The following is a 14,354-nucleotide window of genomic DNA, read 5'->3' as shown; positions in this document are numbered from 1 at the left end:
ATGTGAAAGAAATAGACAAATCTGCATTTGTAGTTAGAGACCTCAGTACTCCACTCTTTGTAATCACTAGAGTAAGTGGCTAGAAAATAACCTTAGAGATACAGAAGACCTGAAAAATATCACCAACCAACTTGACCTAATTCACATTTATAGAAAATCACACCCAACAGAACGCACATGCTCTTCAAGTGCATATGGAATATTCAACAAGATCACCATTTTCAGGGCCATAAAACAAACCTCAGCAAATTTAAAAGAACTGAGGTCAAACACAAGCACTGAATTAAGCTGGAAACCAGTAACAGAAAGGGATCTGGTAAAATCCCCCAAATAACTGGAAAATTATGTGAGGTACACATATACGCCATCCACATGAAAACCAACCCCCTTACCCCCTCCCTCCCCACCCTTATCCGAGCAGCAAGGAGTTATGTGCCCTCACCCACAAGCCCAGGCTGTGTACTTTCGTGAATCCTGTCCGTCTTCAAGACCATCCACTTTTCAAGCACATAGTTCATAACTTTACTACCAAGAGAATTTCCAACTAAATACAATTTATAAGCTTCTTACAAAGAGCACTTATATGACAATTCTAAGTCAGTCAGGCCCCCAGTCTGATTTTTTGTATGTGAGCACACAACTCTCATTCTTCCCAAAACATATATATTCAGACCAAATCTACAATGTGTGAAACTCTTTGAAGATATTTTTTAGTCCAGCAAAATGAACAGTAGTTTTTAATTGTAATATTACTGTAACCAATCCTTAAGGAAACACTGGCACTTTCTGAATTGAGACCATCTACTTTACAAAGGACCCTGTTTTAAAAAAAAAAAAAAAAAAAAAAAACTAGGGGCACCTGGGTGGCTCAGCGGTTAAACATCCAGCTCCTGATTTCAGCTCAGGTCACAGCTCTCCCAGGTCATGAGTTAGAGCCCCACTTCACCCCAGTCGGGCTCCACACTGTCAGCACGGAGACTGCTTGGGATTCTCTCTCTCTCTGCCCTTCCTCCACTCATTCTGTCTCTCCCTCTCAAAATAAATAAATAAACTTAAAAAAAAATAAAAGCTATGAAACTGTTCACCTCTCCAAGGAGTTTCTGCCCCACAGGGATGCCCATTAGCACCACCTAGTGGATGAAATAATAAACTGGGATTTAACGACTTCTGTTTATCTAAGAATTGAGGCTACCCTGCTAAAAGGGAACCTTCAATTCTATCAGGCCCAACCCATTATATTTTAAGAAGGGAAGGGGGGAAAGCAGTGCCTGAAGAACTTAAGTGTTCTGAATATGGCCACACACACACAGATGCCACGTCCCCTTATTTTTACAATAGCAAACTGGCCCTTTCTATTACACATTACAGCCATGTGCAAACAAATTAACCTCAGCCCTTACCTTAACCATATGGAAAATGTACCTGGAAATACATCACAGACCTAAAATTAAGAGCTAATACCTTAAAACTGTTAAAATAAAACAAAAGAAAAAACTCTTAATGACCTAGAGTTTGGCAAAGAGCTCTTAAATAGAACACACAAAAAATACTAATTAGAAAGGGAAAAAAAATCAATAAATTAGACCTCATCAAAGTAGGCCACAACGAAGCAAAAAAACCTTTGCTCTTTAAAAAATACTTTTATAAAAATTAAAAAGCCATAGACTAAGAGAAAATATCTGCAAAACATATATCCAACAAACAGGCAAAAGCTTTGAACAGATACTTTACAAACAAGACATATGGCTGGCCTATAAACACATGTAAAGATGCTCAATGTCCATTGGTCATTTGGGAAATCCAAATTACAAATACAATGAAATATCATTACACCAGACCACTAGAAATACCATTAAACACCTTGAAACTAAAAGGTTTCAGTTCATATTTAAAAATGTAAATATGAATCAATTACATAAGCCAGCTATTGCACTTCTAGCTATATACTAGAGGAGGAAAGCACATGTCCACCAAAGATGTGTACATGACCATTCATAGCCACTTAAGTCTGTGGTAACCAAAACCTGGAAATTACCATTAGTGGAAAACCCGATAAGCAAAATATATATTCTTAAAATGGAGTAATCGTCAATAATAAACCAAAATAAACTACTGACGCATGCAACATTATACATGAACTCCACAATAATTAAGCTGAGTAAAAGAAGCCAGACAAAAAATAGACATTGTGATTCACATCTATAAAATTCTAGAAATTGCAAACTAATCTCTAGTGACACACAGTAGATCAGTGGTGGCCCAGAGTGGGAGAGAGGATCAGAGGAAAGGGAGAGGGTATTTTAAAAAGGGACACAAAGTTACTCTGTTTTATACATATATATAGGCTCTATATTTGTTATATGTGTGTGTGTCAAAATTCATCAAATTGTACAGTTAAAATATGTGCAGTTTATTGGATATCAATTATACCTCAATAAAACTATGAAAATGGAAATACACGCATTCACCATATAACCCAGCATTCCATGTTTAGGCATTTATCCAAGAGATATGAAAACATATGTCTACACTCTAAGCAGATCAGTGGATGCCTGGGGTCACAGTGGAAGAGTAACTGCAAAGGGGCAGCATCTGGAAAGAAAACTACAGGAAGTTCCTAGATGGGAATTGTCCCATACATTCTATACATACACTTATAAAACATGTTCTGAACTGCAAACAGGTGACTAAAAAGTCCAACAACAGGGGCGCCTGTGTGGCTCAGTCGGTTGAGCGTCTGACTTCAACTCAGGTCATAATCTCACAGTTCATGGGTTCAAGCCCCGCTTCAGGCTCTGTGTTGACAGCTGGAGCCTGGAGCCTGCATCACAGTCTGCATCTCTCTGCCCCTCCCCTGCTCGCTCGCTCTCTCTCTTTCTCATAAATAAACGTTAAATAAATTAAGAAAAAAGAAAAAAAGACTACTAACAACTACAGCTACCCTTTCCTAAACACAACTCTGCAACTCTGCACCTTCTACATACCTCTCCTCTAACCTTAACAATCCTACAGTGTAAGTATCATTGCTGCCATTTTAGAATATGAGGCTTGGACTCAGAGAAGCGAAGGAATTTGCCCAAGGCCTCTCAGCAAGTAAATGAGTGAGCCCCAGCCTCCAAGAATAAATCTGGGTCTATCTTAATATAAAGTATTTCTGACATAATGTCCTGCCTTCTCAACACACAACATACTCGTTAACTGGGGATGACCTCTATTTTCTCCTCAACGCTAAGGAAAATACATTTGCTTCCTTAAACAAGTACTTCCCTGAATGCAAGTATCTGCTGGTATGATGCCGTTCATTCCCCAAGGGGTGATGCCTAATATCTAACAAGTACTCAATAAATATTCTGTATGTTTTAACTTAAAACTCCTAAGATTTGTTCTAAAGTAAGTATTAGTTACATTACAAATCTTTTCCAGTATTAGTATCCTTCACAAGATAAAGACTGCCAAATCTTTCATAATTGCATCATGTTAGCAAGCTCCAGATCTTTCCAATGACATGATGTGGGTCACTTTCACACTGATGAAAATAGTTTACTTTTTTGTTAAGCTTTTTCCACAGACCCCATGAGAGCATTCTGCTTTCTACTGATGGCTTTCAGAGAAAGCCTTCTGAAGCTTCAGTAAATAGGGAGGAAAAAAAAAAGAGATGTCACTGTTACTCTCATAACAAAAGACAAGGAAAAGGAGATGGAAATAATCACCAAACCCCTTATATTCAGTGACCTAGTACTTTTCCAAAACAGAGAATTCAAGGTTTGCCAAGGACTTAAATAATTTGGCCTGAGCAATAATGTAAGACATATACCTGGAATCCATTATAAAATTCTCCTAATATGTGAAACACTGATCCCTCTATCCTAAAACATGAAAATGAAGATGCTTCCTATTTCTATGTAGAAAGGCAAGTCATTCAAGCATCACCTTCACAGAGGATGATAATTTGGGCATCTTTTTTTTTTTTTAGATGGGACATCTTGGAATCATTAAAAGTGCCGCAACTGAAGGGGATACTTCTAGAAGACCTTCTAACCAAACAGTCCAGTAGCATAAGAACTGTAAAAACCTACAGACACACCCTGCAAGGGAAGAAAGATGTTCAGTAGTGTTAAGCAAATCATGTACAGGAAGACAGAAACCTCTGCAGGCTATTAAGTAAGCAGTTCTTTATCAATATGCTAGAAAATTCACATACTAGAAAGTTTGACACTTTGTTTCCTAAAATATGAGGCTTGGGACCACTCACACGCTGCTGACACAAGTTTAAATTGGTACAATTTAGAAAACTGTTCAACAGTATCTATTAAGCTAGAGATATGCATACACTGATGACCAATAATTCCACTTCCATGAAGATAACTGAAAGAAATGTGTACATGAATGTTCATAGCAGCATTAATCGGAATAGCCAAAAACTTGAAACAGGCCAAATGTCCATCAACAGTAGAATGAATAAATAAATTGTAGCATATAAGGGAATACTCTACAGCAGTGAAAATGGACAATCTATTTCTCCATGCAACAATATGGACAAATCTCTTTTTGAAAAGGTTCAGCAAAAACTAAGCACAAAACAGTGCATTTCATGGTTCCTACTATACAAAGTTCAAAATCAGCAAACTAATCTATGATGTTAAAAGTCAGGATGGTAGGGGCGCCTGGGTGGCTCAATCGGTTAAGCGTCCAACTTCCTCTCAGATCATGATCTCATGCTTTGTCAGTTCGAGCCCCACATCGACAGCACAGAGCCCACTTTGTATCCTCTATCTCACTCTCTCTTTCTCTCTGCCCCTCCCCTGCTGGTGTGTTCTCTCTCTCTCTCTCTCTCTCTCTCTCTCCCCCGCACCCTCTCTCGCTCTCAAAATAAATAAACTTTTTAAAAAAACCTTTTTTTTTTTTTTAAAGGGATGGCAGTTACCCTCTGCAGGAAGTAGGAGGAACTGGACAGGGGTACAAGGGAGGTACTAGGCTAATATGGTAGATTATGTAACCTGTGTGCTGGTTACGTGTGTATGTTAACTTGTGAAAATTCAACAAGCTACATATTTATGGTATGTGCACATTTCTGCAGATGTCCAAAAAGTTTCTTTTAAAAAACCAGGGGCACCTGGGTGGCTCAGTCAGTTAAGCCTCAGACTTCAGTTCAGATTATGATCTCAGGGTTCATGGGTTCAAGCCCCACATCAGGCTCTGTGCTGACAGCTCCGAGCCTGGAGACTGCTTCAGGTTCTGTGTCTCCCTCTCTCTGCCCCTCCCCTGCTCACACTCTGTCTCCGTCTCTCAAAAATAAATAAAATGTTTAAAAAAAATTGTAGCATGTAGAAACTAATTTGACAATAAACTATTTGTAAAAAAAAAAAAACATGAAAAAAAATTGTAGCAAAAAATATGCCTATGAAAGTACCTCTTTAACTGAGATGCCTAACTCATTAACTTTTTTTCTTTTTGGTATACAAAAGTGAAGGAATAATCATCAGAACTGAATGCAGAAATGAGAGGAATAGCCTCGGTATCCAAGGACGAAGCAAGGTGATCACAGTGCAGGCTTTGAAAACGGATAGTATCTCTCTCAGCATGGGGTTAAAGCTTCTCCCAACTAAACACTCTCCACTTCCTTGCCAAAGGCAGGCTGAAAGCTCACAGCTAATAGGCTACTTTCTAGAATCACAGGTTTCTGCTCTTCTAGTTGAGTTGTAACCAAGAGCCACCTGAATTTCATTTGTTCTGAGATCAGTTTATCCCAATTTCACTTGCTACTGCCATTACATGATTTAATTAAATGCTGCATAAACATACGATGCAGAGTCATTTCTATGAAAACTAAATTGAAAGTTTTAGAAACACTCCATAAAGATAAGTTACCAAAGAAAATTGCTATTGAAATAGAAGAACAAGACACCTTGCAGAAGATGAGTAGGAAATCACAAAAATCTAGGACCATGCTTTCAAAACGCTTCATAAGCCATCTTCGAATTCTTGCTCGGCTTTAAAGAAAAGTAAACTTGACTTTTTAAGTGCATTATGGGGGTAATCTATACAAAAAAGCAGATCCTGAACTGTAATCAGACCTGTCCTCAAAGAAAACGCAATGGACATGTTACAAAAGACTGGCAAACAAATATATATTTTTTACAGTAAAATAAAATGTTGAATGTAGGTATCATATTTATGAGTCCCCATGTTGACCTTTTTTTTTTTTTTGGATTAGCTAACCAACGATCCATTCCAACTGTACAGTACTAAAAAGGCTCTTCTGGGGGCGCCTGGGTTAGGGTTAGCATCCAACTTCAGCTCAGGTCATGATCTCACGGTTCGTGGGTTCAAGCCCCACATCGGGCTCTGTGCTTACAGCTCAGAGCCTGGAGCCTGCTTCGGATTCTGTGCCTCCCTCTCTCTCTGCCCCTCCCTTGCTCCCACTTTGTCTGTCTGTCTATCTACCTATGTATCTCTCTCTCTCTCTCTCAGAAATAAACCTTAAAAAAAATTAAAGATAAAACAATCAAAACCTAGCCATAGCCAAGCTCATCACTGAAGTTCTTCGCCACCGTCTTGCTGCTGTCTGTTCTGGTCTTGAATGGGAGAGTTCCCAGAGGCGACCAGTGCAGCCACAGTTTACAGCACTTTTGTTCTTTTGTTCATTTCCAGACTTGGTGGCAGAAATCTCCTCTGAGCTAGCACTAGGAGGAGCACTTACTCCTTTTAAAAAATTAAAAAAGGTTGGAGGGGAGGGGGGAGACAATTGGGAAAGGGAAAAGTTCCTAATTAAAGATGCACTTTAGGTGACTGTCCCTGGAAGGCCAAGTGCAAAATGGTTTCAAACTCACAGTGTAAAGTGACTGGAAAAGCAGCAATGTAAAAGTGAGTTCAAGGACACTAACCAAGCGATATATTCATGCATAACGTTACGAGCAAATATTGCTTGAGATAGAGTCATTTGGTAAGAAAATACAAATCTGTAAAACACTCTGACCTTATCGCTCAGTTTAAAATGTTTAATTATAAAAAAAAATGTTTAATTATAGTTTGTGAAGATTCTGGTTTCTGATAAATACTATTAGTAAAGGAAGTTAATAGGCATCTATCACAAGCTTCGGTTGACATACTTTACTTGCCAGATACTTTACTAAATTATTGGAAGGCAAAAGTAATATTGTTATCCTTCTTGAAAGTCTGAAATGTACCTTGAGAACCTAAGTAACAAGGAAGTAAGGACTGGGGAAAGAGACGGAAAGAAATTAACATTAAATGGGTACCTATTCTGTGTCAGGGCTCCACACATTATACAACATTGGGCAATAGGAACTGCTATTTCCAAATTACAGATGAAAAAAAAGAGATCCCAAATGAGTTCCTGGTCAAACAGAGAATAAACAGTAGAATAAGGGGTGCCTGGGTGGCTCAGTCTGTTAAGCATCCGACTTGGGCCCAGGTCATGATCCCACATTTCGAAGGTTCGAGCCCCACCTCAGGCTCTGTGCTGACAGCTCGGAGCCTGGAGCCTGCTTCAGATTCTGGGTCTCCCTCTCTCTCTGTCCTCCCCTGCTTGCACTCTGTCTCTCTGTCTCCCAAAAATGAATAAATATTTTAAAAATAAAAAATAAATAGTAGAATAAGCTATAACCTAAATCTGTCTGGTTCTGTTGCCTATAATACAAAAAAAAAAAAAAAAATCAGAAGTTGTTTCATTCATCTGGCACTTCGGTCAACTTAAAATAAATACACTTTATAAAGAGGTATATGTTAATATCACAGCATAGGACAAGAAAAGAATGAAACAGCAACAACATGAAAGACGGCTTGCCCTCTGGGAGCTTACAATTAAGGAAAATGTTCACACATGCCAGCTAAGCAGTGATTAATCACTACCTGAGGGAAGCCATCAATAAGCAATACGGGAATTCATAGGAGCCTGGGCTCTGCATGTGGTTTCAGCAGTTAAGAAAGGCTCTATGGGGGGGTGCCTGGGTGGCTTAGTCGGTTAAGCGTCCGACTTTCGCTTAGGTCATGATCTCGCGGTTCATGGGTTCGGGCCCCGTGTCGGGCTCTGTGCTGACTGCCAGCTCAGAGCCTGGAGCCTGTTTCAGTCTGTGACTCCCTCTCTCTCTGACCCTCCCCTGCTCACGCTGTCTCTCTCTCTCTCTCTCCTAGAAATTTAAAAAAAAAAAAAAAATCTAAAAAAAAAGAAAGGCTCTATGGAAGATGCAAGATGGGTCCCGGGATGGGAAATGTCGGACCGGTATACAGAAAGGTATTGCAGGACAGGGAAACACAGAGCTAAGGATGAACATGACAAATGTGAGTAGCAGTGAAGAGGCCGGCAGGACTATTTCAAAAATTAAAGGACTGAGTGGAAATGACCCAAGTGTCCATCAACTGATGACTGAACCAGCAAAACGTGAAACACCCACATGATGCAACACTACTCAGCAACAGAAAGCAAGCACTGATATACACTACAACACGGATGAACCTCAAAAACGTTACGCTCAGTGAAAGAGGTTGGTCACAAGAGACCACATGCTGTATCATTTCATCCACATGAAATGCCCAGAAGAGGCAAATCCACAGAGACAGGAAGTAGGTTGGTGACCCCCAAAGGCTGGAAAGGGGGAGAAGAAGTGAGCAGTGACTGCTAAGATGATGAAAACGGTCTACAACTGACAGTGGTGATGGCTGCACAGCTCTGTGAAAACACTAAAATCGACGGACCTGCACAGTTACATGGGTGAACTGTAGGTAGCATGAGCTGCATCTCAATGATGCCATAAAAAAAAAGTTGAGGGCCTGATGGAACATCACGCTGCACAGCTAAGATGGAGCCACTTAGGCCAAGGTTAAGGGTCTAGAACTGATATGCAGTTAAAGATATTTAAGTAAAGATTTACCGAATGCAAGCACAGGATACTAATGTAGGGCCCTTCTCAAACAAAATTATTCACATATTTTAAGTACATTTCTAAAATATATGCCAAAATCGCGAAGAAGACAGAGAACAGGAAAATGATGATATGATAGGGCTTTGACTAAGCCACAAGCTGTGGCAATTAGCAAAGCTGTTTTGCTTCAGCACTGAATGCCACAGATGGATGTATCAGCATCGTATTTATGCAAAACCACAAATTCATCTGTGTAATGTCTTCATATACCGTAATGTTCTAAACTTGATTTTGAAAACTGCATTAACAATTGATCTGCCATATTTTAGGGTGAGATAAGGAACGCTGTAATTTGTTGTTCACTGGATGGCAGTCCTCTGCATATAATATTTCAGATACTAGATTCAACGCAAATGCTATCAGAACCTCCACTGACAGAAAGTTGGGCTAATGCAAACAAATGTGTCTGAACTCTAATGTAACATAATATTCCAAAAACAGTTTTAATACACAAAATAAGGAAGCTAGGGGTGCCTGGGTGGCTCAGTCGGTTAAGCATCCAACTTCAGCTCAGGTCATGATCTCACAGTTCGTGGGTTCGAGCCCCACGTCGGGCTCTGTGCTGACAGCTCAGAGCCTGAAGCCTGCTTCAGATTCTGTGTCTCCCTCTCTCTCTGACCCTCCCCTGCTCATGCTGTCTCTCTCTCTCTCTCTCAAAAATAAATAAAACATTTAAAAAATTAAAAAAAAAATAAGGGAGCTAAAGAAGCAAATCTGACATTCAAAAACAGGTGGGGGGAATCTGGATATTAAAGATCCAATACAAAGTAAAGAGTAAAGTACTCAAAAATAAACCTGAAAATCAAAAGAAAAAAAAAAATAGGTTTGGTTACAAGGTTCTATAGCATTGGGAGGTACGAGATGAAAAGAAAAAAAAAAAGGAATAGAGTACATTTAAAATAAAAGGCTCAAGGGGCGCCTGGGTGGCTTAGTCAGTTAAGCGTCTGACTTTCGCTTAGGTCATGATCTCGCGGTTCGTGGGTTCGAGCCCCGCATCGGGCTCTGTGCTGACTGCCGGCTCAGAGCCTGGAGCCTGTTTCAGTCTGTGACTCCCTCTCTCTCTGACCCTCCCCTGCTCGCGCTGTCTCTCTCTCTCTCTCCTAGAAATAAATAAAACATAAAAAAAAAAAAAATTAAAAAAAAAAAAACACTAGAAATTTAAAAAATAAATAAATAAAAAAAAAAAATAAAAGGCTCAATACGGGCAGATGAGGCTGTTAACAGAGAACTCATCTAGAAGACAATGCCACACCCACCCCTGAATCCTAGGGAAGAAAGAACCCTTTCAGGCAACGTGTTGTTTGTTATTCCTTCAGAAGCTGTCCTACTGGTGAAATCCCGAACCTATACACAACCAAACTAGTGTTCGCTTGCCTAGTCACCTTGCAAACCTCCTTCAAGGTAGAAGCGCCACAAGAAACTAAAGGAGACATCAGATCTCTTCTAAAACTCTCTTGTCTGAGAATGAGAGGACCCATCTGTCTCTGACGGGCTTTGTAAATTCCAGAACTGCATGAAACTTATGTTCAGTGTCTGAGAAATACAGACAAATAAGACGCCCCGGTTCACTAACAATGAAAGCAAAACAAGAAAGGGCTCCTAAAAAAGAAACCTTGTCATTGATATCTGGAATTAGGTATCTGCTGTCGAAAGTTAAGTAGAGTAAGACTCTCCGTTTCCTAACTGGAAGCCAGAATTTATGCGAAAGAGAATTCAGTGGGAGGGAAGTAGGAACTTATTATACAAATCAGTAACTGCTGTATGTTAGCAGAAACTTATCCAAAGTCTCATCAATTATCGACCTACTCTAAACAAAAGAACTATGAGAAAAGGCAGAAGTTTACAAGTATTGTTCACCATACTGGACATGTTAATTATTAAGGAATACAGTACTTCAACTATAACACAATAAAGTATCAAAAAAAGGTTAAACATGGAATTATTCTCTGTGTAAACACCAAAAACAAGTACTCTTAATTCATACATAAATAAAAGTTTTCTGGAGCGCATGATTTCGCCGTTTGTGAGTTTGAGCCCGGCGTCGGTCTCTGTGCTAACAGCTTGGAGCCTGAAGCCTCCTTCCAATTCTGTGCCTCCCTCTCTCTCTCCGCCCCTCCCGTGCTCATGCTCTGTCTCTCAATAATAAATAAAAATGTTAAAAATTTTTAATAAATAAAAGTTTTCTTTTAAATAAACAGGGAGAAATCATGACAGCGTGCTACCAAAGATCCCCAAAAGAGGCGAAATAACACTAACGTAAGGTCTAATACACAGAAAGATTTTCAAGCGATAGAATTATTAAAGAGAATGGTCTAAATTGTAAGCACGCTACAATTCTGACTACACTAAGCGCAGAAACCCAAGAAGCCATGAAAAGGCTAAAGATTAATTCAGAGAATGAAAGTCATAGCGAAGGACTGTGGGGTTTTTTTGGTTTTTGTTTTTTTACAGAATCCTCCACTGACGAACACGGGACCAGAGGCATGACCTATAAATTAGAAAGGAAAGCAGGAAACTTGGCCAGCACCTGAACCTGGCAGTCCTGACCTAAGCTAAGGAAACAAGGATGATAAATATCTCAGCAGGTAAATAACACCAGGTTTCAAAATCAGATTCTAAAACACAAAAGTGAAAAGTAATTTGCCAAGGGGAAAACATGCCGCGGCAAGTCAAAGAAAAAATTTTAAAACAAATGGGACACAAAACGCCTTGGGAAAATTTCTGCTTCTGAAGTATTTTCACAGCTAAATTCATTCATGTTCACTGCGTTAGCTTTTAGGAAGCTAACGCCAAAGTTTTTTAAATAGTTGAAATTCTGTAAATATGTGCCATAACCGCTTGCAATGAGCAAGTTTGCAGAGCTTGTGAGATTAAACTTACATGAGAGCAGGCTCAATCACATTTTAAAATCTTTCAGACAAAATCGCTGAGCTTACATAGCAAAAGTAATATAAAACAGGATGTCCTGAGTAACAAATTGAACTACCCTCTTTGTGCGGGGTTTTTTTTTCTTTATAGCAAATAGCACCTAACATTCCGACTCTATGATTAACTTAAAATTAATCACTGGACATTCTTTAAGTCTCATCTAAACTTACGGGAGAGAACAACCAAAGCCAGAAAATAAGGATGAGATCAAATTCAAACGCTTCGCTGTTCTATTCCTCCTCCTCCAAGAAATATTCTAGAAGTTGGCGGTCTTATTTGATCTCCGTTCTCAAATGTGGAAGTCCGTACCAACACCTTATAACACAATTATGTTATGTGCTACATAATTATGTTATGTGCTACACATGCCAAAGTACTCTATTCAAGTAAATCTGAACAGAACCGGAACATGACATTTCACAAGCGTTCATCCGTGCAGCCACAGGCAAGAGGCAACAATTTCACAGAAAAGACTTCGGGAAATACCTGAGCAGATAAACAGCCCTTTCAATATCACTGAGGTCTTCATCGACTGTCAACCTTTCTATTTCTTCTGGTGTCTGTCAAGTGTAAAATAACAAAAAAATATATAAATTATGCACACAACCTAGGGTCAGTCCGCGCCCCCCCCCTCCGTGACCCTCCGGGAACCCCACATGAGTAGAAACTAATGAAAAAAGTTTCACAATTAAACATCATCACTGAAAACTAATCAAGAGTCTGAGGACTCCAGATGCCGGCCTCAACCACAGAGGTCTCTAATTGTCTCGAATTGTTGGGTTTGGGTGGTGCAGTTTAGAGGTTGTTTTTGGTTTTTTGTTGTTTTGTTGTTTTTTTTTAAACTCTTCCAGCTTCTAGACTGAAGCTTGCGAATTACATTGTGGCTTCGGAACACTGTTGTTTAATCGAGTTTAGAACTCGATTTTATAGGCATATACATACATACTTTTAAATCTCTTATACCCCAAGGAGGCTTTTCCGGCATTTTCTACCCCAGGAAATGCTAAAGGGAGGGGATGGATGCAAACTGCAACCGAGTGAGAACGAAAAAGACGAAATGTGGAGTGGGGGGAGGGAATGAACTGTGGGGCTGGAAGGAAAGCAAACATTCGCGATATTGCGGCAGGTGGGAGTGAGAGGAGCTTAGGGAGCTAGTGAGAGGGCGGCTGGGGGAGGGGGTGGTCCGTAAAGTAGGTTTGCCGGCAGTGAGGGTTGGAGGCTGGGGCCAAGATGACTCTGCGGGGTGGGGGAGCAAACTAAAGGCTGACGCCCTCAAGGCGGGTGGGGATCAGGGTCCCGGCTGGCGTCCTGGAGGGGCTGGCAAGAAAGGACGTGCAGTGACTCAGGAGCGGGGACCAAGGGTCGAGAGGGCTCTGAAGATCGGGAGCAGGACGACTCCGGGAGGGGTGCTGGGGGAGGAGAAGGGAGCCAGGCTGACTTGAGGGCACAGGCGCCCGATCTTGCTCCGATGGAGGAAGGGGCGAACGAGATCCGGGGTGTCTCCGGGAGGGGGGCAGGAGCTGTGATGACTGAGGAGTGGGACGGGGACAGGCGTTGGGGGGGTGAGCACTCAGGAGGGGGACCCGGCGGCGGCTAGAGGGGCAGCTCCCGCAGGGCGGAAGGGTGAGGGGGTGAGGGGCCAAGGCTGTCCGAGAGGGACGGCTAAGGGGACGCCGCCGGGCCGGCCGTTCCTGGGGGCGGGTTGGGAAATGGGTCCGGGGCGGGGGACCGGGGAGCCCAGGGCGTCCGAGGGGCCAGTCCCTCGGGAATTCAGGTCCGAGCTGGGAGAACCGGGGCTCCATCGAAGCAGGGGCCCCGGCAGGGGCCGGTTTAGGGTGACACGGCGACTGGAGGCGGACTGAGGTGCCAGCCCGACTCCCGAGAGGGTCCCGGGCCGCTCGGGAAGGAGAAGGGGACGGGACGGGGTCGGAGCGCGGGCCAGTCGCCAGGCGCCCTGCGGGCAGCTCCTCCTCCCGGGGGCGCACCTTGAGGCTCCGGCGGACCGGCCTCTCGATGATGGTGAGCTCCTGCAGGTCCTCCATGTAGCCGAACAGGCTGTTCTGACTGAAATCCATCGCGTCGGCGGCGGGCGGCGGCGGATGCATGGACCGCCGGGCCCCCTCGCCGCCCGGGCCAGAGCGGCCCCGGGATGCCGGACGCTCGCAGCCCCGCGACCGCCCACCAGCAGGACTTTCTCCCGCTCTCGGCCGCGGGAGCCGGGGGGGAGGCTAGCTGGCGGCGGGAGAAGGAGCGCGGCCGCCGGGGGGGCGGGGCGGGCCAGGCGAGGGGGCGGGGCGAGGCGCGCGGGCGTGCTGCGGGGGCGGGGCCAGGGGCGGGGGCGGGGCCAGGGGCGGGGGCGGGGCCACGAGCCCGCCTCAGCCCCGCCCCCTCCGGCGCCGCGCGCTCGCGAGCCGGACGCAACTGCCGCGCTACGCCGCGGTCGCCCCCACCGCCCTTCTGCGCCCTCCTCTCCCCGCGCCCCGC

General features: G+C 42.8%; 1 protein-coding gene across 1 annotated transcript in view; it reads right to left on the bottom strand.

The window, feature by feature from the left end:
- The window catches only part of PPP4R4 (protein phosphatase 4 regulatory subunit 4), a 106,596-nt gene extending 92,621 nt beyond the window's left edge, over positions 1–13,975 (bottom strand). The window contains exons 1-2 of the mRNA XM_039254559.1: positions 13,856–13,975; positions 12,357–12,430 (exon numbers count right to left, since the gene is read on the bottom strand). Of these exons, the coding sequence (XP_039110490.1) occupies positions 12,357–12,430; positions 13,856–13,975 (194 nt within the window). The remainder of the gene's footprint in view (positions 1–12,356; positions 12,431–13,855) is intronic.
- Between the last annotated feature and the right edge of the window lie 379 nt (positions 13,976–14,354).

Source organism: Hyaena hyaena, unplaced genomic scaffold (assembly GCF_003009895.1).
Source record: "Hyaena hyaena isolate Hyena2069 unplaced genomic scaffold, ASM300989v1 scaffold_493, whole genome shotgun sequence".
Classification (NCBI taxonomy): Eukaryota; Metazoa; Chordata; class Mammalia; order Carnivora; family Hyaenidae; genus Hyaena; species Hyaena hyaena.
This window is presented reverse-complemented; position numbering and strand designations above follow the sequence as displayed.